The sequence below is a fragment of the Notechis scutatus genome, chromosome 1 (assembly GCF_049901735.1).
Source record: "Notechis scutatus isolate UNSWTSFEM ecotype Mainland chromosome 1, rNotScu1.2, whole genome shotgun sequence".
NCBI lineage: Eukaryota > Metazoa > Chordata > Lepidosauria > Squamata > Elapidae > Notechis > Notechis scutatus.
In genome coordinates this window covers 6,163,380-6,187,306 of record NC_142009.1, presented here as the reverse complement: position 1 = coordinate 6,187,306, position 23,927 = coordinate 6,163,380, and the positions used below count along the sequence as shown (strand labels likewise).

The window sequence follows — 23,927 nt, the reverse complement described above, 5'->3', positions numbered from 1 at the left end:
TCCTGGTCTGTCAAGGAACTTTATTCAATGCGATTTGTTTTTGGTTTTTGCTTTGTTATCAGCTCTTTGAACGTGAACTGTGTTTCTTGCCTTTGAAATGTAATTTTGAAAATAGTTTACTCCTCCACTGTGAACAATTAAACAGTGAAACCAAGTTGAAGGCATTATTAAAGGACTTTTAATTACGTTTTGGATTTTGTTCTATTTCTGATATACTCTGGGTCATCACAGTAACAATGGTCACTAAATAAACTGTTGTAAGTCAAGGACTACCTATAATTCAAGTTAGGTTTTAGAGGCATGGTTAGTCACTCCTTTCTCTTTGTTCTAGTCATATTTTTATTCCGCATTTCTTGGAAAACATGGAAGCGGAGAGGGAGGGGAAGAAAAAGGGAGAAGACACATATGAAATAAGGGAATTTATGAGTATCAGAAAATTAGATTATAGGATACCGCTATATATTATACTGGGCTATATTATTATATTACTGGATGCTGTTTTGAGAGCTACAGCCCTGGTTAAACTCAAAACAAAAATATTAGTATCTACAGAAATAGTTATGTGAATCATAAAATAAAATTAAAAGCCATAGCAAATTCTACCCAAGCTTCTGAATGTCTATTCTGATTTCTTTAGGAGTAGCTCAGCATTTCTCAGCGTTGGTAACATTAAGAGGTATGAATTTCAACTTCCAGAATCCCCCAGCCATCATGCTTTAAGATGGGTGGACTTCAACTCCCAGAATCCCCCAGCCAGGATGATTTAAGATGGGTGGACTTCAACTCCCAGAATTCCCCAGTCAGGATTCTTAAAGAATGGGTGGACTTCAACTCCCACAATTCCCCAACTGGCAAGGTTTAAGATGGGTGGGACTTCAATTCCCAGAATTCCCCATTCCTTTTAAAGTTGCAAAAGTTGAAACACACTGAGCTAAAATGTTTAAAACTAAGTGAAGAAAGAAAACCCAAATTTCAGATTGGTACAGGCCTGTAATTGTGATGATCTTCTGAAAATGGCTTCCAAGCACAGTTAAACTCTGTGTCAGATTAACTTTGGAAATTGGAAGCTATTTTGGACATCAAAGTGTGCTCCCACACCTTAATTAGCCATTTTTATATGGAAGGAACAGTATGTACTTTCCAACTGGAAATGCAGAGGCAGTTAACCACGTGCAAGACTAGTTTAACACAGGAATCCAAGGGTTAGTAACATTTTGCTAAAAGTAGCGGGTTGGAAAAGAAATTCAATTTTTAGAATTGTTTCTTTGGTTAAAAAAAATTGTTCTCTCCAATTCCGAGCAATCAATTTTAGCAATCAATGCTGCAATACAGTCACGGTAGAATATTTTATACCGGTTTTCTCTATGTAGAATATTCAGTGTAAGTTTGATGTCTTTCTTCCATTAGAGATTCCCTTTTCTGATATATCAATGATTAATTTATTTATTTTATTTTTATTTATTTGATTTGCCAATTGTTTACAAGATAATAAGTATAAGTGTATACATAGTTGTGAATACATGAAATGGGTACATATAAGAAAAATAAAAGAAGAATAAGAGAAACAATAGGACAGGGACGGTAGGCACGTTGGTGCGCTTATGCACGCCCCCTACAAACCTCTTAGGAAAGGGGTGAGGTCAATAGTAGACAGTCTAAGGTTAAAGTTTTTGGGGTTTGGGGAAGAAACTACAGAGTCGGGTAGCCTAGCTTCTGCAGTAATTTAATTAAACAGAATAGAATACCAAAATTGGAAGGGATCTTGGAGGTCATCTAGTCCAACCCCCTTATTAGGCAGCCCTATACCATTTCAGACAAATGGTTGTCCAATCTCTTCTTAAAAACTTCCAGTGTTGGAAAATTCACAACTCCTGGGAGGCAAGTTGTTCTAATTCAGGAAATTTCTCCTTAGTTCTATAATAAGTATGAACCAGTTGTCAAGCATCCGAATGTAAAACATGTGATCGTGAGGGAGGCTGCAATGGTCGTAAGTGTGAAAAATGGTCACAAGTCCCTTTTATCAGTGTCATCCTAACTTTGGTCACTAAATGAACTGTTGTAAGCTGAGGACAACTTATACCATTTCAGATAAATGGTATTCCAATTTCTTCTTAAAACCTTCCAATGTTGGTGGCAAGTGCTTTCGTGGTGTGGAGACAACGATGCTTGATGCTTGATATTCCCTGATGATGTTTCAAACGTTAGGGATGTCATCATTATCATTGATCTCTAAACCAAATAAGACGGCATTCGGTCATTTCCGTTCACGCTCAACAGCTTCTTTAATGAGGATGGGGATATCGATATTTGAAGGATGTGTGGGTTTTTGTGGATTGGGTTTTAGTTGCAGTTGTTGGGCAGAAGTATGCTTTGTAGATGTTTGGTGTTCGTTTTTTTGTGTTGTCTCTTTTATTTCAAGGTTTGTCAGTCTGGTTTGTATAGTGTCCAGGGATGCTACAATGGTGTCAAGGGAAGTTATACGTGTTTCTATGGTGTCAACTCTTTCAAACAGGGTAATGTATTATTCTAGTTTGGGTCTGCACGGTGGGCAGAAATATGGAAAAGCATTAGCGGATGATTTTAGGAATAGAGTAATTTGCTTGGGTAATCCTAAGCAATTAACAATAACTTGGTCCTCAACATCAATAAGACCACAGAGCTTATAGTAGACTATAGAAGGAACAGATCAGACATCCAGCCCTTGCTTATCAAGGGAGACTGAGTGGAGCAAGTGGCCAGTTTTAAATTTCTGGGTGTTACCCTAAAAGAGGACCTGACCTGGGGTGCTCACATTGCAGCCCTGGTCAAAAGGGCCCAGCAGAGATTAGACTACCTGAGGCTTCTCAGGAAACAACAACTGGATGGAAAACTGCTGGAGACCTTCTACCGCTGCACCACAGAAGAGTATCTTAACTTATTGCACCTCTGTATGGTTTGCCAATTGCACAGAGGCAGATAGGACGGCACTCCAGAGGGTTAATGTCATTGCCCAGAGGATCCTGGGTTGCCCTCTCCCCTCTTTGGAAGAGCTTCATAGCTCCCACTGCCTTAAGGAAGTTCAAAACATCCTTAAAGATCCATCTCATCCTGGGCACGCCCTTTTATTTGAACTATTACCATCTGGCAGCCGGTACATGATAATAATAAAAACAAGCACAAATAGGCTGAAAAACAGCTTCTATCCCAGGGCAGTAGCTCTTTTGAATTCCGCTGTTTAGTGCAGTGTTGGTGTGGTGTTGGGGGTTTCTGGTTCAATGTGTGAAGGATGTGTGTTTGTGTTTATTTTCATGGTCATGATGTGCACTGAAGATGGTGTTTTATTTCGTTGTACGAGGTGCAATGACAATAAAGTAAACTAAACTAAACTAAACTAGTTCCACTGATTAATTGTTTTCACTGTCAGGAAATTCTTCCTTAATTCCACGTTGCTTCTCTCTCCTTGATTCATTTCCATCCATTGCTTCCTGTCAATTGTAATCAAGGACTATGTGTAAACCGCCAAGAGTTACGTAAACAGTGACGTTGGCAGGGTATAAATTTGACTAATAATAAACAAATCAATCATGAGTGGATACAGCCAATAAAAATGAATCCTACCTGGAGCCTTCCAATATTTGAGGGGCTACCACAGAGAGGAGGGGAGGGGGTTCAAGCCATTCTCCAAACCATCCGAAGGCCAAACAAGGAACAATGGATGGAAACTGAACAAGGAGATTCAACCTGGAAATAAGGAGAAACTTTCTGACCGTGAGAACAATCAATCGATGGAACAGAAGTTGCCTTCGGAAGTTGTGGGAGCGCCATCACTGGAAGCTTTCAAGAAGAGACTGGACTGTCGTCTGTCAGAAATGGTATAGGGTCTGCATGGGCCGGGGGTTGGACTAGATGACCTACAAGGTCCCTTCCAACTCTGTTATTCTGCTCCTAAAATTCTTTTGGCACGACTTAGATTCAAGCTTCATGTGCTGCAAAATAGTTTCTGAAACTATCGAATAGAATAGAATAGAATAGAATAGAACAGATACTGGAATGAAGAATAGGATAGAATAGAATAGAATAGAATAGAATAGAATAGAATAGAATAGAATAGAATAGAATAGAATAGAATAGAATAGAATAGAATAGAATAGAATAGAATCTGGAATTAAGAATAGAGTAGAGTAGAGTAGAGTAGAGTAGAGTAGAGTAGAGTAGAGTAGAGTAGAGTAGAATAGGGAGAGGAGATGAGGGAAAGGAAGGGAAGGGAAGGGAAGAGAAGAAAAGAGAAGGGAAGGGAAGGGAAGAGATTCTTAGAATAATACAATTGGAAGGGACCTTGGAGGTCTTCTAGTCCAACCCCCTGCTTAAGCAGGAAACAAACCTATGGCACCCATGCCAGAGGTGGCACGTAAAAGCTCTCTCTGTGGCCATGCACACCATCACCAGCTCCTCTTCCTGGTTCCATCACACGCTGGCCAACTTGCTCTCTTCTGGGTTCCAGCACTCTGGCACGTGCACATGCTCCAGTTTCGGCACTCTGTCACTGCCCTATACCATTTCAGACAAGCGGTTATCCAATCTCTTCTTCAAAACTTCCAGTGTTGGAGCATTCACAACTTCTGTCCCATTGATGAATTGTTCTCACGGTCAGGAAATTTCCGCTTAATTCCAGGTTGCTTCTCTCCTTGATTAGTTTCCACCCATTGTTTCTTCTCCTGCCTTCAGGGGCTTTTAAGTTGACCTCCTCCTCTTCTTTGTGAGAAGAACAATAGAGAAATAGAGAGTCCGAACATCTAAACCAGGGGTGTCCAACCTTGGCAACTTTAAAACTAGTGGACTTCAACTCCCAGAATTCCTCAGCCAGCTTGCTGGCTGAGGAATTCTGGGAGTTGAAGTCCACAAGTCTTAAAGTTGCCAAGGTTGGACACCCCTGATCTAAACCATAAAATTACAAGCCAGAGGATGCTGGGCCTACGTATGTGCTCAGGATGCTGACATTAATAATTGCATTGTGTCTGATCCACAGAAAAAAAACAACGACAGGATTTTCAGAAATGTGGAGGCACCTACCTTGGCTTTGTTGATCGTGCAATGGAGCGCATTGTTTTCCTGATCGTACAGCAAGCCGAAATCTAGCGTCCCCAGCGCAGCTGGAAAAGAGGAACACAGGGTACATTAAAGGAGAATCCTTTTGTTTCCACTTAAAATATAAACGAGGGGTTGCCAAAAGATCTAATTGTAAAATTTGTGCAAAAGCAAGATCGGGTCATGTTGCAGGAGAAAGATGGAGATTTAGCTCTGAAACGTTGACTGTCTTTGAAACTGGAGGCTCCGTTTTGCAAAGTGGTGTGCCATTGCCCTCTTCCTAGGCCTGAGAGAAAGCGACTGGCCCAAAGTCACCAGTTACTTTGGTACCTAAGGCAGCTCTAAAACTCCCAGTGTCTCAGTTTCTAGCCTGCTAACTTAACCCCCTGCCATCAACAACATAATGGAGCAGTCTATGGGGATTCTCGGTCATCCAGGTCATGGCTGTCCCCAAAGTACTTTTTAAAGAGGCAACTGGACATTTGTTTTTCTTTGAAGACGTTGTGCTTCTCATCCAAGAAGCAGCTTCTTCTGCTCTGACCGGATGGTGGGGAATGGAAGGATTTATACTCCTTGCAGACAGCTGGTCATTTGCATCCTTTTCGGGGGTCATTGAGGCCACTTGGAGGTTTGTCTCTATCCTCAGGGTCACCCGAGTATTGCAAATGGGTGTGGAGCCTTCTACAACACCGTCCTTTCAGCAGTTCCAAGAAGGCTTCACACCCATTTGCACCATTCAGATGACCCTAAGGATAGAGTCTAAATGACCAGTCATAAATCGAGGACTATCTGTAGTTGTAGCCGTTATTTTGATTTTATTTTATTATTATTTTTTTTAACCTTCCTGCAGGCAACCTTGCAATTATCCCAAAAGAGAACAGAGGGGCGGCTAAATATATCATAAATCTAATGCACGAAGATGGTTTATTTATTCATTTATCCCTCTATCGGATTCTTAGCCCGATGCGAGGAGAAAGAGGCTCCAGGCGGGTCCCTAATTAAAGCAAAACAATGACACAGTAATGAGAAATGAAAAATATAACGAGAAACATCAAAACAAACAGATAACCATTTATATCCTGGAACGGTATCTGCTCTCAGGGGTTGGACTAGGTCCCTTCCAACACTGTTATTCTGTCAACACTCTCCAGAAAAACTGCATTTTGAGAAAGCAGACAAAATCAGAGCCAATTAAATATCTTAGGACAGGCCAGGGAGACTGTACAGGTAATCCTTGACTTACAACCATTCGTTTAGTGACTGTTCAAAGTTACAACGGCATTGAAAAAAAGTGAGTTATGATTGGTTTTTATGATGGTCACTGCAGCATCCCCATGGTCGTGGTCAAAATTCTGATGGTTGGCAACTGGCATGTACTTATGACAGTTGTGTCAACTCGTAAAGTTTGTGAGGAAGAAAATAAGGGGGGGGGAATTGTGCCTCTGCCTACCAGCATCCATCAGTATTCATCTGGCTAGCGTCCTGTCAGACGCGTGAGAGAGTTGAGGGCTGTTTGGAAACTGAAAGAGTATTTACTGTGTGAGCAAGGAGACAGCAAGGAGCCTGGGCGTGGCTTAGCTCAACTATTCTGTACTAAAGCTGCTTGATGCTGTGAAACTGAAACTCCTCTGCTTGTGTTTTGCATTTGGAAGAGATTTCTTTTCAGGTGGGGAAGGGGAGCAGAACTCCTTAGCATCAGAGCGTGTTAATAATAATAATAATAATAATAATAATAATAATAATAATAATAATAATAATAATAATATAGGAAATACTAATGCTCTGGTGGTCATTTCACAAAATCCTTTCTTAGTGAGCACCTAGAAGCCAAGACGAACATACATGCCAAATTTCAAGTTTGTAGGCTTTACGGTTCTGGAGATTTTGTGATGATGGCAGATGAGATTCTGCCGAAATGTTGCTACAACTTTAAAAGCACAATTATAATGACGTGGGAAAATACCCGAACAAAGTTGAATACCATATATATGTATGTTATTCAGCTTTGTTCGGGTATTTTCCCACGTCATTGTAGTTGTGCTTTTAAAGTTGTAGCTACGTTTAGGCAGAATCTCATCTGCCATCATCAGACTTCTGTATTGTGTTCGTCTGTGAGTCAGACCATATATATATACACATGGTATTCAACTTTGTTCGGGTATTTTCCCACGTCATTATAATTGTGCTTTTAAAGTTGTAGCAACGTTTTGGCAGAATCTCATCTGCCATCATCAGGCTTCTGTATTGTGTTCGTTGAATGCCATTCTGTTCATTGAATGCCATTCTGGCACAGCAGTAGGCTAGCCCCAAATTTAAAACTCAAACAGCCGTGAAAGTCTGACTCACAGACGAACACAATACAGAAACCTGATGATGGCAGATGAGATTCTGCCGAAACGTTGCTACAACTTTAAAAGAACAACTACAATGACGTGGGAAAATACCCGAACAAAGCCGAAGGCCATACATATATATATATATATATATATATATATATATATATATATATATATATATATATATATATATATATATATTGTATCTGTAAGAAGGAAAGTTGCAAATCTTCCTTTTTTATATATATTTCTCCATTTATCCTTTCCCTATTCTTTCTTTCTTTTCCCCTCTTTCTTCTCTTTTAATTCCTTTCCTCCTACCCTTTTATTTTTCTTTTGGCTATTTTCAATTCAACCTTTTTTTATAATAATAATAATAATAATAATAATAATAATAATAATAACAACAACAACCAAGTTGTTTTAAAGAAATCCAGCAAACAACTATCGGAGCCTCCAGAAAAAACGGGCCATCGTTTTATCAAGTCCAGTTCTGGCAGGGCCCAATTGCAGGCAGACATACCCCTGCCCCCACCACCTGCTGCAATTCCCCCTGGCCCATCCTCTCCTTAAAACAGACCAGCATTGCCCTTGATTGACTCCGCTGGGGTTAATTTTGCCCAAAGTAGCTAAGCCATAGCACGAGGGCTGGCTCGGAGCAGTGATGGATGGATGGCTGTAAGTTCCCAGCCCTGATACTGGAGTCACCTTGGACCTTCCAGCTGTTCGCTGGATCAGAACAGAGCGGAATTACCGACCTCTGCTTGGAAAATCAGAAGAGAGAGAGAGAGGAAGGGAAGGAGGGAGGGAGGGAGAGAGAGAGAGAGAGAGAGAGAATTTAAATTGCCTGAGAATTTCATGTCACGTAATCTGGGCTGGGCTGGGCTTGTTGTTATTTTTAGGCCAAGAAACGAGGTGAAATGGAGGGTTGAAATTATTTCAAAGGAACCAGAAATTTGTTATATGAGTTTTGTCCCGTTTTACGATTTTCCTCACTGCATCGCTGCCATTCTTAAATTAGTAACACGGTCGTTAAGTGAACCTAGTTTCCTCATTGGCTTTGCTTGTCAGAAGGTCGCAAAAGGGGGCTCTGGTGTGGACTGCCGGACGCCAGCACCTCCAGCAGCAGAATTGGAGGAGGACGAGGAGGAGGAGGAGGAGGAGGAGGAGGCGTGGGAGTCAGGGTCAGCATCCAGGCAACCTGAGAGCTCTGAGGGGGAAGAGGAAGGAGAGCTGGCAGAGAGAAATGGAAGTGGAGCCTGGGCCTTCCGTCAGCTCTCAGATGGAGAGTCAACAGCCCCCAGGTCTGGAGGTGGCTGATGAGGAAGAGGAGGAACAGCTGGGTCCAGTGCCCGACGCGTGGATGTGCAGAAGGCAGAGGAGAGGAGAGCAGTGGAAATCTATGGGACGGACCTTGGGACGGAAGAGCCACCTCTGCTAGCGAAGCCCCTACCCAAGCTCTGGAGATAAAAGGCAGGGGGCGGAGATGAACAGATGTGACAGACAACTATTCATCTCCCTGCCGGATGGACTTGTTAGCCTGCGGTGGGAGAAGAAACATTTTTGGCGGGGCTATTGGCGCTCCTAATAAAGGAATCTTTGAGTTAACTTCAGAAGATTTGTTGTGTTTGGAGAGGTGGGTCAGAACAGGATCATATAACTTGGGGACACTGCAACCGTCATAAATTTCTTCTGCAGCCGGCAAGGCTTTCCTGAAGGCCTCTGGAGCTGATAACAAAGCTCTGGATCGATCCAGAGCTCTGTTATCGGCTGCAGAGGCCTTCAGGAAAGCCTTGCCGGCCGAGAAGAAGTTCCTGAAGGCCTCTGACCGCGAAAAGGAGGCCGGGGCGACGCACGCAAGTGAGGTTAGCAATGGATGACAATCTCCCGAAAATAAGACCTGGTGCCTTTTTTGATGGCAAAAAATATATATATAAGACAGGGTCTTATTTTGGGGGGAACCATGGGCATATATTATTTTTGCTTTTATTTATTCCGTTTTGATAGCCGCTGGTCTCAACCAGGGACTGTGGGAAGCCACACAAACATCTATACAACTATTACATATTTATGAAAAGAGCTTCAATTTCATATCTTGGGGAAAATAGCTTGAAGGAACGACTGGCAAAATTGGAAACGAAACTGTTTGTGGAAATGGGGGCCGCAGGGCAGAGATGTTGAAGGGTGAACATCGGAAGACAATTTGCGATTTTGATGAGCCGCGAAAAAGGAAAAAGGAAAAAAAATCGACCGTCGGTTCCTTGACTTAATAGAAGAGAATTTCTCTGCTTGGCTGACTTTCCCCAATACAGGCTGAATAGAAAAAGAAACAGTTTTTTCCCCCATTTAACCCAGGGAAATTCAAGCTGTAAAAGAGACTGGGGAAACGGCAAATAAATTGGAATTTCAGCAGCTGTATTCGAAATATCAAAAATGGCACTGCAGCTCTCTTCACACGCACAAACATATATATGTTGTGGCCCACCAGCGGCCAGCAGAGCTGGCAGCGGACTCAGTGAGGAGGTTGGGGGGGAACCTGGGCCAGTCCTGGAGTCTGGGGAAGGCTCTGACGAGGGCTCTGCATCAGAGGCAGAGATGGGGCCGGGGCCGTCTGATACTCACCTCTAATGATCTAAGTGCTAGAGCCCACTGCAACTACATAGCCAAAAAGGCATTAAGAGTTGTTAACCTAATCCTACGTAGCTTTTTCTCTGGTAATATCACACTACTAACCAGAGCATACAAAACATTTGCTAGACCAATACTCGAATACAGTTCATCAGTCTGGAACCCACATTACGTATCTGATATTAGCACAATTGAGAAAGTCCAGAAATATTTCACAAGAAGAGTTCTCCACTCCTCTACTCGTTGTAGAATACCTTATGCCACCAGACTTGAAATTCTAGAACTAGAAAACCTTGAATTACGCCGTCTTCGGTCTGATTTAAGCATGGTATATAAAATCATACATTGCAATGTCCTACCTGTCAATGAATACTTCAGCTTCAACCATAACAACACAAGAGCACACAATAGATACAAACTCAATGTTAACCGCACCAAACTTGATTGCAGGAAATACGACTTCAGCAATAGAGTGGTCAATGTCTGGAATACTCTACCCGACTCTGTAGTTTCTTCCCCAAACCCCAAAAACTTTAACCTTAGACTGTCTACTATTGACCTCACCCCTTTCCTAAGAGGTCTGTAGGGGGCTTGCATAAAGCGCACCAACGTGCCTACCGTCCCTGTCCTATTGTTTCTCTTATTCTTCTTTTATTTTTCTTATATGTACCCATTTCATGTATTCACAACTATGTATGCACTTATACTTATTATCTTGTAAACAATTGGCAAATCAAATAAATAAATAAATAAAATAAATAAATAAGTACCAGCTGCCTTCGGAGTCAGAGATCAGTGAGGCAGAAGAACAGCTGGAGCCTGTTCCCAGAGTGCACATGCGCAGAGCCGCCAGGAGAAGGGAACAGTTAAGGAACAAGGGTCAACTCGGGAGTAAAGGCACAGGTGGATGGTGAATGGACTTTGATGTACATTTTAACTGTTATTGCACAAGATATTTGTACCCAGACGACACACCGATAAATGGAAGATGGATTGTATGTACCTCAAATAAAATTTTAAAAATTTACAAAAAAAACACATGCAAGGTAGTATGAAAAATCAATTTTTTTCCAGTGCCGTTGCAACTTCAAACCGTCACTAAGCGGACGGCCATAAGTCGAGGACAACCTGCATAGCTGCAATATGCAGGAAATCTCACCCCGGGGCAAAGCCGGCTCGCCTCCTGCCGCAGGCGCTTAGCACAAATCGCCGTCCCTTTGCAATCTCGCCCCCCTCCTCCGCGAACCTTCTGCTGTGCTTCACGCTTCACATTAATTCTCCCATCAGCCTTTTAATTAAAAACCCCGAGTTTGGAAAATAAACCCCGGCCATGTGTGTGTGTGTGTGTGTGTGTTTTAAAGAAATAAAAATGAAATAAAGAAACCTGCTCCTCCAGATGCCTCGGAGCCAGAGCAGCAATCCCAGAATGGACCCTGGACACTGTTTATTATTAATGTTTTTTTTCTTTTTAATTTATTAGTGTGTGTGTGTGGGTGGGGGGAATAATAATAAAAGTGGAAGAAAGGCCACTCGGTCGTACCAATTGCCTCCCAGGCAGGTTCTTATCTGCGTTTTTCGCAGCCGCAATGAAGAGAGATTCTCAGAAATGTGGAATTTATTTATAAAGTCTGAACTGCGGCCATCGTTCTCCTCCTCCTGCCCCCAGCAAATACCACTCCCTTCTAGCACTGATGATGTTACCCAGTTGGGTCATGAAACGTCTGCAAGAAAACCACCAAACTCAGAGAGTACCAAGGACGCCACATTTGTCATCCTTCTCCTCCTCCTCCTCCTCCTCCTCCTCCTCCTCCCTCCTCTCTGCAACCCTGCCACCCTCTTCTAGGACTGATGATGTTACCTAGTTGGCTCATGAAATGCCTGCAAGAAACCACATTCCTCTTCCTCTTCTCCTTCCTCTTCCTCTTCCTCCGCTCCCTCCTCCTCTTCCTCCTCCTCCTCCCCCCCTCCTCTCTGCAACCCTGCCACTCTCTTCTAGCCCTGATGATGTTACCTACTTGGGTTATCAAATGTCTACAAGAAACCACCAAACTCAGAGAGCACCAAGGACCCCACATTTTTCCTCTTCCACTTTTTCCTCCTCTCCACAAACCCCTCAAACAGATCAAACAGACAATCAGAGTTGGAAGGGACCTTGTAGGTCATCTAGTCCAACCCCCTGCCCAAGCAGAACACCCTACACCATTTATGACAGATGGCAGTCCAATCTCTTCCTAAAAGCCTCCAGTGATGAAGCTCCCACAGCTTCTGAAGGAAAACTTCTGTTCCATTAGTTGATTGTTCTCACTGTCAGAAAGTTTCTCCTTATTTCCAGGTTGAATCTCTCCTTGTTCAGTTTCCATCCATTATTCCTTGTTTGGCCTACAGGTGCTTTAGAAAATAGCTTGACCCCTTCCTCCCTGTGGCAGCCCCTCAAATATTGGAAGATGCTATCATGTCTTCCCTGGTTCTTCTCTTTACTAGACTAGCCAAGCCCAGTTCCTGCAACCGTTCATTGTATGTTTTAGCCTCCAGTCCCCTAATCATCCTGGTTGCCCTCTCCCTTACAGAACTGATAGTGTTACCTAGTTGGGTAATGGAATGTCTGCAAGAAAACTACCAAATTCAGGACCCCACAAGTTCAACTCTACACGTATCCCAAAGAGCTGCAACTATTCTCTTCTATCAGTATATGTACTCATGCACACAGACGCCTCTCTCAATCAAGCCATCACCTCCAAATCCTCTTTATCCATGGAAAAAACTGGGCAGAGCTGGTCTGAAACATCCAAAAGGAAAAGTTGGAATTCCAACCCATTTGAAGGTCATTGCCAAATTGCAAAGAAAATTTGGATTGCTTTTTTTTAAAATTCCAGCTTTATTGGCCAGGTCTGTGGGTAAAAAACAGTGAGGACTAGAAGCATGGAAAATCCTATTTTGTAATGCGTTGCACAATGGGAGTTGAGTAACACCCAGGCCAGGTTAATCCTGCCTGAATGCACTCATCCTGAGCAGGATTTCCCAACTTTTGGCAACTTTGATGGGTGGACTTCCACTCCCAGAATTCCCTAGCCAGCATGCTTTAAGATGGGGGGACTTCAACTCCCAGAATTCCCCAGCCAGCCTGCTTTAAGAGGGGAGGGCTTCAACTCCCAGAATTCCCCAGCCAGCCTGCTTTAAGATGGGTGGACTTCCACTCCCAGAATCTCCCAGCCAGCATGCTTTAAGATGGGTGGACTTCAACTCCCAGAATTCCTCAGCCAGCATATTTTAAGATGGGGGGACTTCCACTCCCAGAATTCCCCAGCCAACCTACTGACTGGAGAATTCTGGGAGTTGAAATCCCCCCATCTTAAAGCTGCGGAGGCGGTTAAACATGAATTTAATTTTACTAGATCTCATTGTTAGAATGCAAAGAGATTCTTAATTGAATGCATTCGGTATCAAAGGTTTGGCCTAAATAAATACTATTTTTTCTTTTTCTGCCTTTGTCTTTGTTTGATCCTTTTGGTAGGAATATTTCTGCCCTCGCCAGCACACTTCAATGCAAATGTAAATACACAAACACAAACACACACACACACACACCATCAGCCGTTTCTCTTCAAAACAAAAAACCTTGAAACTTCTAACAATGCAAAAGGGACTCTTTAATGATTCCTCATGCCAGAGGCAGTGTTTTTAATTATAATCACAATTATCTGTTTGATTTACATTTCTCTGTTATTGCCTTGTTTCTCCACGCATCGGTGAGATATTTTTCTTTTTTCTTTTTTTTGAATTTTGAGACGCACCGATAAAAAATTTTTTCCAGCCTGGTTCTGAAACCATCTTGTCTACTTTGTTGAATTTATTTATTTAATCTATTTGTATAGCGTCTTGCCAACAGCGACTCTGTGCAGTGGAAACTATTAAAAAAGAAAGCACAATGCAACCAGAGAAAGACCCCCACAATAGAAGAGAAGTTGTGTAGTTCAGAATTGGACAACCTGTACTGTGTATTCTTGACCTTTGTGCAAACTGGGCATGTGGTACAGTGCCACGGGTAGACTGCTCCCGGTTCACCCTGGTTTGACCGATCTGGTAGTTAATTTTATGTCTGGTTCAGAGAAACGGCAAAACCCACCCCTGCCTGGCCTCGCCCACCCCACACTGGCCCTCCCAGGAATCCCCATGCAGCCTATTTTGGATCCCAGTCAAGTGCAGGGTCCACGTGGAAGTTCGGGGAGGATAAAAAAAACGGGCCTCCTGAAGGCTCCGAAGGCCAGGAATGGGCCTGTTTCCAGCCTCCAGAGGGCCTCCAGAGCCCGGGGAAGCCATTTTCGCTCTCCTGGAGGCTCGAGGAAAGCCTCCCGAGCCTGGGAGGGCAAAAAACAGGCCTTCCAGAAGTTCGGGAAGGCTGGAAATGGGCCCGTTTCCAGCCTCCAGCAGGCCTCCAGAGCCTGGGGGAGGCTGTTTTCGCCTTCTCAGAGAATCGAGAAAGCCTCCGGAGCCCGGGAGGGCGAAAAACAGGCCTTCTGGAAATTCGGGAAGGCCGGAAATGGGTCCATTTCTGGCATCCAGCGGGCCTCCGGAGCCTAGGGAGGCCATTTTCGCCCTCCCGGAGGCTTGAAGAAAGCCTCTGGAGCCCAGGGAGGGCTAAAAACAGCGCTCCTGGAAGTTCAGGAAGGCCGGAAATGGGCCTGTTTCCAGCCTCCAGAGGGCCATTTTTGCCCTCCTGGAGGCTCCAAGAAAGCCTCCGGAGCCCAGGGAGGGCGAAAAACAGGCCTCCTGGAAGTTCGGGAAGGCCGGAAATGGGCCCGTTTCCAGCCTCCAGAGGGCCATTTTTGCCCTCCCGGAGGCTCAAGGAAAGCCTCCGGAGCCTGGGGAGGGTGTAAACGCTCCCCCCATTATGGTACAGGAGGCCAACTAGGCCCCGCCTACCCAGTAACCGGGCAGAGAACCGGTTGCTAAATTTTTTGAAGCCCACCCTCTGGTAATGGCCCCAAAGCCTGAACACCCGTTCATTTTGCCAACACTACCCTTTCTCTAATTCCCCTTTTCTCTTGCTTAATTATAAACAATTATTTTAAAGAAACACCACACCCTTTACAGTTAGTTCTCCGCTTACAGCATACTCATTTAGTGACTGTGCCAAGTTACAACGGCACTGAAAAAAAAGAGACTTACGACCATTTTTCACACCTACAACTGTTGATCAAAATTCAGACGTTTGTCAACCGACTCGTATTCATGACGGTGACAGTGTCCCAGGGATGATGGGATCCCCTATTGCGACCTTCTGACCAGCAAAGTCAACGGGGAAGCCAGATTCACTTAATGACCGCCTGAGTAACTTAACCAAGGCGGCAATTCACTGAACAACTGTGGCAAGCAAAGTCGTAAAACGGGGCAAATTTCACTCAAGAAGCATTTCACTTAGCGGCAGGGATTTTGGGCTCCACTGTGGCCGTAAGTCGAGGGCTACCTGCCTAATTGCTCTCAGCTGCTTCTCTGACGATTATTCCTGTTTTCATTTGCAGTGTGTGCTGCCATATTTTTTTTTTAAAAAGAAAAAACTTTTGTAACTGATCTATTTTTAAGCTCTCCAGCTAATTTATTGAAATTCGTTATTCCTTTTTCTCTGGAGGGCTGGTGAAAGGGGATTTTTCTTTCTTTCTTTCTGATTGATAAGCAGGACAGACAATAGTTTATAACGCAAAAATAGAAATAGAATAGAATAATTGTTCTCACTGTCAGAAAATTCCTCCTTATTTCCAGGTTGAATCTCTCCTTGTTCAGTCTCTATCCATTATTCCTTCTCTGGCCCTCGGTGCTTTGGAAAATAGCTTGACCCCTTCCTCTTTGTGGCAGCCCCTCAAATATTGGAAGACTGCTATCATGTCACCCCTGGTCCTTCTCTTCACAAGGCATTCAAAAATGAGAGAGAGAGACAGAAACAAATAGACGATAGATAGATAGATAGATAGATAGATAGATAGATAGATAGATAGATAGATAGACAGACAGACAGACAGACAGACAGACAGACAGATAGATAGAGACAGATAGATAAAGATAGGAATAGATATAGGTGGAACTAGACTAGAGAGATACAGAGAGAGATGATAGACGGATTGGATAGATAGACATAGATAATAAGACACATACAAAAGATAGATAGACAGACAGACAGATAGACGGATGGACAGACAGACAGACAGACAGACAGACAGAGGGATAAATGGATGGATGGATAGATAGATAGACAGATAGATAGACAAACAGATAGATAGACTCACAAATGCCACTCTGGCCAGCAAGCCAAAAAAGTATTAAACAACTTTTAAAAACCATTAAATATAAATATAAGGACTGTCTCTTCTTTTTACACCGCTGGCAAAGATTACGGCTCTTTCCAACAAACATTGGTTAAGCTTCCATCCTTAACCTGCTTTCAAGGACGTGTGTTTTCCTCACCACCTTTTAAAACATCGTTCAAAAATGTTTTTTTTAAAAAAAAAAAAAACAAGAAAAAGATTGCATGAGTGATTTTTTAAAAATTTAATTTAATTTTTTTTTTTTTTTTGTCCCTTGCAAAACCACCTGTCGTGGGCTACGGATTTTTGGAGAAAAGAAACAGCAAAGACTTAAGGCTATGGTCTGAATTAGAAACAAGTAAGAGGATTTCCCTGGATCTCAAAAACAGCCGCTCAGCTCATCTACGGGTCTTATCTGAGGCCACCACTGAAAAGACGACAAGCCGAATTTGAAGAGCCTTGCCAAATCTCTTTAAGGCCAGCATTCTCACTGCTTTCAAACGTGCCCGTTTTGGCAGTGTGCTTGAGGCTGCCAAAAAAAAAAGCCAACACAGTTCTAGGCTGCATTTAACAGAGTGGTGGAATCAAGATCACGTGAAGCGTTAATACCACTTTATAAGGCCACACTTGGAATACTGTGCCCAATTTTGATCGCCACGATCTAAAAAAAGATGTTGAGACTCTGGAAAGAGTGCAGAGAAGAGCCACAAAGAGGATTAGGGGACTGGAGGCGAAAACCAGAAACCAGATTCACTTAACAATCGTCTTCCTAACTTAACCACCGCAGTGATTCACCTAAACACCTGTGGCAAGAAAGGCCGTAAGATGAGGCACAACTCAGTTCACAAATGTCTCGCCTTAGCAACAGAAACGTTGGGCTCCATTGTGGTTGTAAATCGAGGACTGCCTATATTTATTTTTCGACCTTTTTGGCAATAGCCTGCAACAGACTTTTCGCTTCTCATCCAAGAAGCTTCTTCATGCTTTGACTGGATGGTGGGGAAAGGAAGAATTTATATTCCTTGCAGGCAGCTGGTCATTTGCATCCTTTGAGGGGGTTGTTGAGGCCACTTGGAGCTTTGTCTCTGCCGTCAGCATCGTCTGAGTCGTGCAAATGGGTGTAAAGCCTTCTATGACACACTCCTTTCAGCAGTTCCAAGAAGGCTCCCACACCCTGAGGACACAGATAAACCTCCAAGTGGCCTCGACGACTCTATAAAAGGATGCAAATGACCAGCTGGCCTGCAAGGAATATAAATCCTTCCATTCCCCACCATCCAGTCAGAGCTGAAGAAGCTGCTTCTTGGATGAGAAGCAAAAAGTCTTCAAAGAAAAACCAGAAAATCCAGTTGCCTCTTCAAAAGAAAAAGACAGTCAGATCAAATCTTTATTGAGCTCATAGATCAGCGTATTGGATCTGGGGAATAAGATTTGGGGAATTTAATGCTCCTCCTGGGCGATCTCATATCCGATTTTTATTTATTTATTTTTTTGCCTCTCTTCTAGCTAGGTGATGGTTTCATCAGAAACGAAGCATTTCTCGATGTGGAATTTTTAAAGGGAATTTATATTTTCCCCCAGCTCACCCATCCCTTTATGTCTCCCGCAATTAGTCTGTTTGCTTTGCCTAGTTAAAGACGGCCTCTGCAAATTTTGGTCCGTCTGCCTTTTTTTTTAAAAAAAGATTTAATTGCAACCCAGCCTCAGCACAGAGGATTCTGGAGGAACGAAAAAAGAATGTGGCTTGAATGACATTTAAAAACGAAATTCTAAAGATGAAAAGATGCTGCAAGAAGAAGTTCCCAGCTGAGGAAAGGAAAGAAAAAAAAACGGTTGCAGGATTTGGGTTTGGCTAGTCTAGAGAAGAGAAGGACTAGGGTGGGGAATAAGATAGAAGCACTTCAATATTTGAAGGGCTGCCCCAAAGAAGAGGCAGTCCACTTATTCTCCAAAGCACCTGAAGGCAGGACAAGAGGCAATGGATGGAAACTCATCAAGGGGAGAAACAACCTGGAACTAAGGAGGAATTTCCTGACAGTGAGAACAATTAACCAGTGGAACAACTTGCCACCAGAAGTCGTGGGTGCTCCAACACTGGAGGCTTTAAGAAGAGATTGGACAGTCACTTGTCTGAAATAGTATAGGGGCTCCTTCTTGAACAGGAGGTTGGACTAGAAGACCTCCAACGTCCCTTCCAGCTCTATTCTATTCTATTCTATTCTATTCTATTCTATTCTATTCTATTCTATTCTATTCTTCTATTCTATTCTATTCTATTCTGTTCTAATTTCTATTCTATTCTAAAAATTATATTCTATTCTATTCCTATATTCTATTCTATTCCTATATTCTATTCTATTCTATTCTGTTCTGTTCTGTTCTGTACTGTTCTAATTTCTATTCTAAAAATTCTATTCTATTCCTATATTCTATTCTATTCTATTCTATTCTATTCTATTCTATTCTATTCTATTCTATTCTATTCTATTCTATTCTATTCCTATTCCTATTCCTATTCCTATTCCTATTCCTATTCCTATTCCTATTCTTATTCTTATTCTTATTCTTATTCCTATTCTCATTTCCAGCTCTGCAAAATCTCTCCACGTGCCGATCGGAGGCTCTTTTGTTGTTAAGCTGAAATTGTTCCCACTGGAGTCCTGCCAGTGTGAAAAAGGATCAATAGACAAGCTGATAGCCAGGGAAAAAAAAGAAGTTGTCAAAAATTCCAGGGTAGCTGATGCAGAGAAACTCCTAACGGTGCACCCTGCTGTTGCCTGGCAGGTTAAAAGTTGATTTTTCACACTCTTATCAAAAAAAACCACCAAAACCTCAGATTTCCAACCGCACCGATCACACTTAGCTAACCGGCTGCAATCTTGCCCTACTTATGATACTTTTCCCCAGCCTGAGTGGGGGAGCAGAGAATGGGGGGGGGGGGGCGGCATTCTGGCCCAGGAGGATGGGAATTGTAGTTAGCATCTCTGAAAAAGCATCGGCGGAAGTCAGTTTGGGAGGTACAGGTATGTCCTCGACCACAATTCAAGCCCAAGGTTTATGTTGCTAAACGAGATTTTGGTTTCGTAAAATGCTTTGCCCCATTTTGCGAAGCTTTCTTGCCACCGCCGTTAAGTGAATCACTGCAGTTGTTCAACGTGTCAGGATTCCGGCAGTGACCCCCCCAATTAAATCACGAGCCTCCAGCCGAACGTCCAAAACTTCAGAAGGATTTATTGGGAGTTAACATGTCCGGCATTGCCTGGGTGTAGCCGACGCTGAGACACATCATTCATTGTCACCCTTGACCCTGGTTTTCCCCCACCCCCTAAGTCCGTGTTGGCGAACCTATGGCACATGTGTCAATAGTGGCACGCAGAGCCACTTCTGCCGGGCATGTGAGAGGTCACCCAGAAGAGCCCCACTGTGTATGCGCGTGCGTACCACCGCCTGACAGCTGATAGTTGGGGATTTGGCACGCATGCACAGAGTGAGGAGATGCGCACACATGCAGAGATGCGCAGCGCATGCGGAAGGGGTCAGTCATGCCCCTGGTGGAGACTGACTCTGAGGAAGAGGAGGAACAGCCAACAGGGAGTGGAAGTGTGGCTCCAGAGGTGGTGGAGGAGGCTGGGGAAGGGCAGAGGCCGGCTGGGCAGTCAGAGGAGGACCCAGGCCCATCCCCTATCCATCCTAGGGCACACAGGGAGGAGAGGATCAGGGTAAAATGTGGTCTACTTGGGAGGAAAGGGCCTTGATCCCCTTCATGGGTTGCAGGTGTGAGATTTGTATGAGAGTTTGGACCTGTGTGCTAACAGATGCTGGAGACAAATTAATGTTTTATTCCTAAAGAAGGTTTATCTTGGTTGGCGTCCTTCCAACGGTCTGTCCCTGGTTATCTTCCTGAAGTTGGCAGCTATCTATCCTGGCCTGTCAAGGAACTTTATTCAGTGCGGTTTGGTTTTTGCTTCGTTATCAGCTCTTTGAACGTGAACTGTGTTTCTTGCCTTTGAAATGTTATTTTGAAAATAGTTTATTCCTCCGCTGTGAACAATTAAACAGCGAAGCCAAGTTGAAGGCATTAAAAGACTTTTAGTTACGTTTTGGTTTTTGTTCTATTTCTCAGATACTCTGGGTCATCACATGGTCATGCGTGCATGCACAGGGGCGTGGGGGGGGTGGACCAGCACGCATTGCCTTCTGGGTGCTGGCATGTAAGCACGTGCACACAAGCGCGCACACAATTTTCAGCACATGAGCCAAAAAAGGTTAACCACCACTCCCCTGGGTGTATCGTCATTCATATTCTCCAATGGGACACCTCCATAGCCCAGAGTCATCAATCATGCTCTCCCAGGTAGAATTTTGCAGGGCAGAAACTTCAGTCACCTAGTTACTATCTTTGAAAACTATTTATGGAATGCACTTTCGGTTTGCAAGCTGCCGCACTGCTTCCCCCCTCCCTTTCTGTTGGCAACTCTAAAAAAAGACCATAGAAATGTTTTATGAGTTGACATAACGTGGTTAGTTAAGCTAATCCGGCTTCCCCGCGGATTTTGCTTGTCCGAAGGTCGCAAAAGGAGATCATCACGTGACCCCTGGATATGGCAACCATCATAAATCTGAATCTGTTGCCAACTGTCTGAATTTTGACCCCAGAATGGTGGGAAATCCTGCAATGGTCGTAAGTGTGAAAAACGGTCGTAAGTCATTCTTTTTCAGCGAGGTTGTAACTTTGAACGGTCGCTAAATGGATTGTCATAAGTTGAGGACTGCCTGGTGTTTTTTTTTTTTTTTAAGTGCCAAGGATGTTGATGTGATCCAAAGTTTCTGTAGCAGCCGGGATCACAATCTTGGGAGGCTATAAAAAAAAGGGGGGGGGATCTGGAGGTCGGATTTGGATTGCAATTGAGGCAGAATCAAAGACTAGACAGGGCCTTAAAGATCATCTAGTCCAGCCTAGAAGGAATCCATTTGCTACAATGCCCACTATATTTAGGAGCGAGTTAACAGTTGCTCACAAGGCGAGGACAGTGATGGATTTGAAGAAAACTTTATTTATTTATTTATTTATTTATTTGATTTGCCAATTGTTTACAAGATAATAAGTATAAATGTATACATAGTTGTGAATACATGAAATGGGTACATATAAGAAAAATAAAAGAATAAGAGAAACAATAGGACAGGGACGGTAGGCACGTTGGTGCGCTTATGCACGCCCCCTACTTGCATCCCTTATCCCAAACTTTGAAGAACCGCAGCCCCTTAGAGGTATCCATCAGTGTTTTTCAACCTGGGTAAGTTTAAGATGTATGGACTTCAGTTCCCAGAATTCCCCAGCCAGCAATTTAATGCTAGCTGGGGAATTCTGGGAGTTGAAATCCACACCTCTTAAAGTTACCAAAGTTGCACAGGCTTGAAAAACACTGACATTAAATGAATTTGTGCAACCTCCCCGCTATGAATAAAATTATTTCATCGGAGTTGTAATTGGGCAAGAAATAAATACAGTAATTGCTTTTAATCCGAACCTCTACCTATTTGTATAAGCCACCCCTGCAGGGAATCAAACCCCTAGATTGAAACATTTTAGCTATACAAGAAATTCTTAACCATTATAAATTCTCCAAACCACCTGAGACTTCACTAGCCTTGTACCAAAGGGTTTCTGGCTGGGAAGATTTGGCCTCAAAATGTCAACATCTCTCTATTTTTTTAAATATATAATTTTTAGTTGAAGGGTTGTTTTTTTTTTCTTTACAAGGTTTAAGGCTACAAAAGAAAAGAAAAGAAAGAGAAAAGAGAAAAAAAATCAGAGAAGATAGATTCTTGTGTATCTATATGTACTCTCTCTCTCTCTGTGTGTGTGTGTGTATTGGTTGTTTTAATTGTTCTTTAACTTTGTGTATTTTATATTTTTTATCATTTAAAATTATAGTTTGTATTCCACCCACCTTATGCTGTTCCATGTTCTGACCATCATAAATATTTTTTTTTACTTTTTTGCTTTTTATTAATTTATGATATGATCATGACATACAAAAAGAATACAAGAGCAAATATTAGGGAAATTAGAAAAGGAAAAAGGGATGTGAATAGTGGGCGAAAGCAAGGGGGGGAAGAATTCTGACTCCTTTGGTGCAGTAAATAATCTACCCTCAATTTTTTTTACTTTTTCATAATATTAGAAACGAGCCATTTCTATAACAACAAATCTATCTAATCAGTAAAACCCAAAATAAAGATTTCATAAAGAAATCCATCATAAATATTTGATTTGAGAAAAGAAAGTAAAGAAAGGAGGGAGGGAGGGAGGAAAGAGAAGGGAGGAAGGAAGGAAGATGGGAAGGAGAAGAAAGGAAGGAGAAGGGAAGGAGGAAGGGAGGAGAGGGAAGGAGATGGGAATGAGAAGGAAGGAAGGAGGAGGGAAGGAGGAAGGAAGGAAGGAGGAGGGAAGGAGGAAGGAAGTAGATGGGATGAGAAGGAAGGAGAAGGGAGGAAGGAGGGAAGGAGGAAGTAGATGGGATTGAAAAGGAAGGAGGAGGGAAGGAGGAAGAAAGGAGGGAAGGAGGAAGGAGGGAAGAAGGAGGGAAGAAGGAAGGAAGGAGATGGGAATGAGAAGGAAGGAAGAAGGAAGGAATTCAATCTCTCTGTCTCTCCTTCAATTTCTCTCTCTCTCTTTCCAATCTCTCTTTCTCTCTTCAAATCTCTTTCAAACTCTCTCTCTTTCAATCTTTCTCTCTCTTTTTCAATCTCTCTCTCTCTCTTTCTTTGCATTCATATCTTTGTGCATTAAATGCTTCATTCCCAGCCAACGCCACTCTAGTTTTATTCTCAGAATCCTGTTTCCTATTTGATCTGCATCCTTTCATTTTCATCCAGCCATGTAGCTCTCTTCTTTGTTTAAAAAAAAACAACAACAACCAAAGTTCTCTGTGTTGTAAACCCATCCGGTCCATGCTCAAAAAAGCCACAATGCTGCTGGCATTATCCAAAACCTTCCACCCGTGGCCTCCAAGCCATGTATTCTGCTCCACCCATTTGCAAACCTTGGAAAAGTAGTGTGTGCGTTCTGTACTCAAAGGACTCTCAATTTTTCATCCTTTCTTTCTACCACCCATGCCAGCCCCGTCTCTGCCAAGATGTTGGTGGCCTCATTGTTCTCCATCCAAAATCCGACAATGAAAGGCTGTGGTGTGAAACTGCCAACTGGGCAAGCAATGTGGCACAAGGAATAAAGGAAGCGAAATCCGTTTCGTGCCACCTCCCTGATTGGAGAGCACACACACACACACACACAAAACTGGATCTGAAAGATGGAAAATATATGGGGGGCAGTTTGGTCTAGTGGTTAAGGCATCGTGCTAAAAAGCAGGAGGCCATGAGTTCAAGTCCCACCTTAGCCATGAAAACCCAGTAGGTGACTTTGGGCCAATCATGAGGAAACTATGAGTTCTAGTCCTGCCATAAGCATGAAAGCCAGCTGGGTGTCTTTGGGCTAATCACCGGGAGATGGTGAGTTCTAGTTTCATCTCAGTCATAAAAGCTGACTGAGTGACTTTGGGCCAATCACCAGGAGACGGTGAGTTCTAGTTTCATCTCA

General features: G+C 43.0%; 1 protein-coding gene across 1 annotated transcript in view; it reads right to left on the bottom strand.

Moving 5' to 3' along the window:
- Positions 1-23,927, bottom strand: part of DOC2B (double C2 domain beta) — a 142,663-nt gene that overhangs the window by 104,949 nt on the left and 13,787 nt on the right. The window contains exon 2 of the mRNA XM_087972319.1: positions 5,050-5,129. Within this exon, the coding sequence (XP_087828445.1) occupies positions 5,050-5,129 (80 nt within the window). The remainder of the gene's footprint in view (positions 1-5,049; positions 5,130-23,927) is intronic.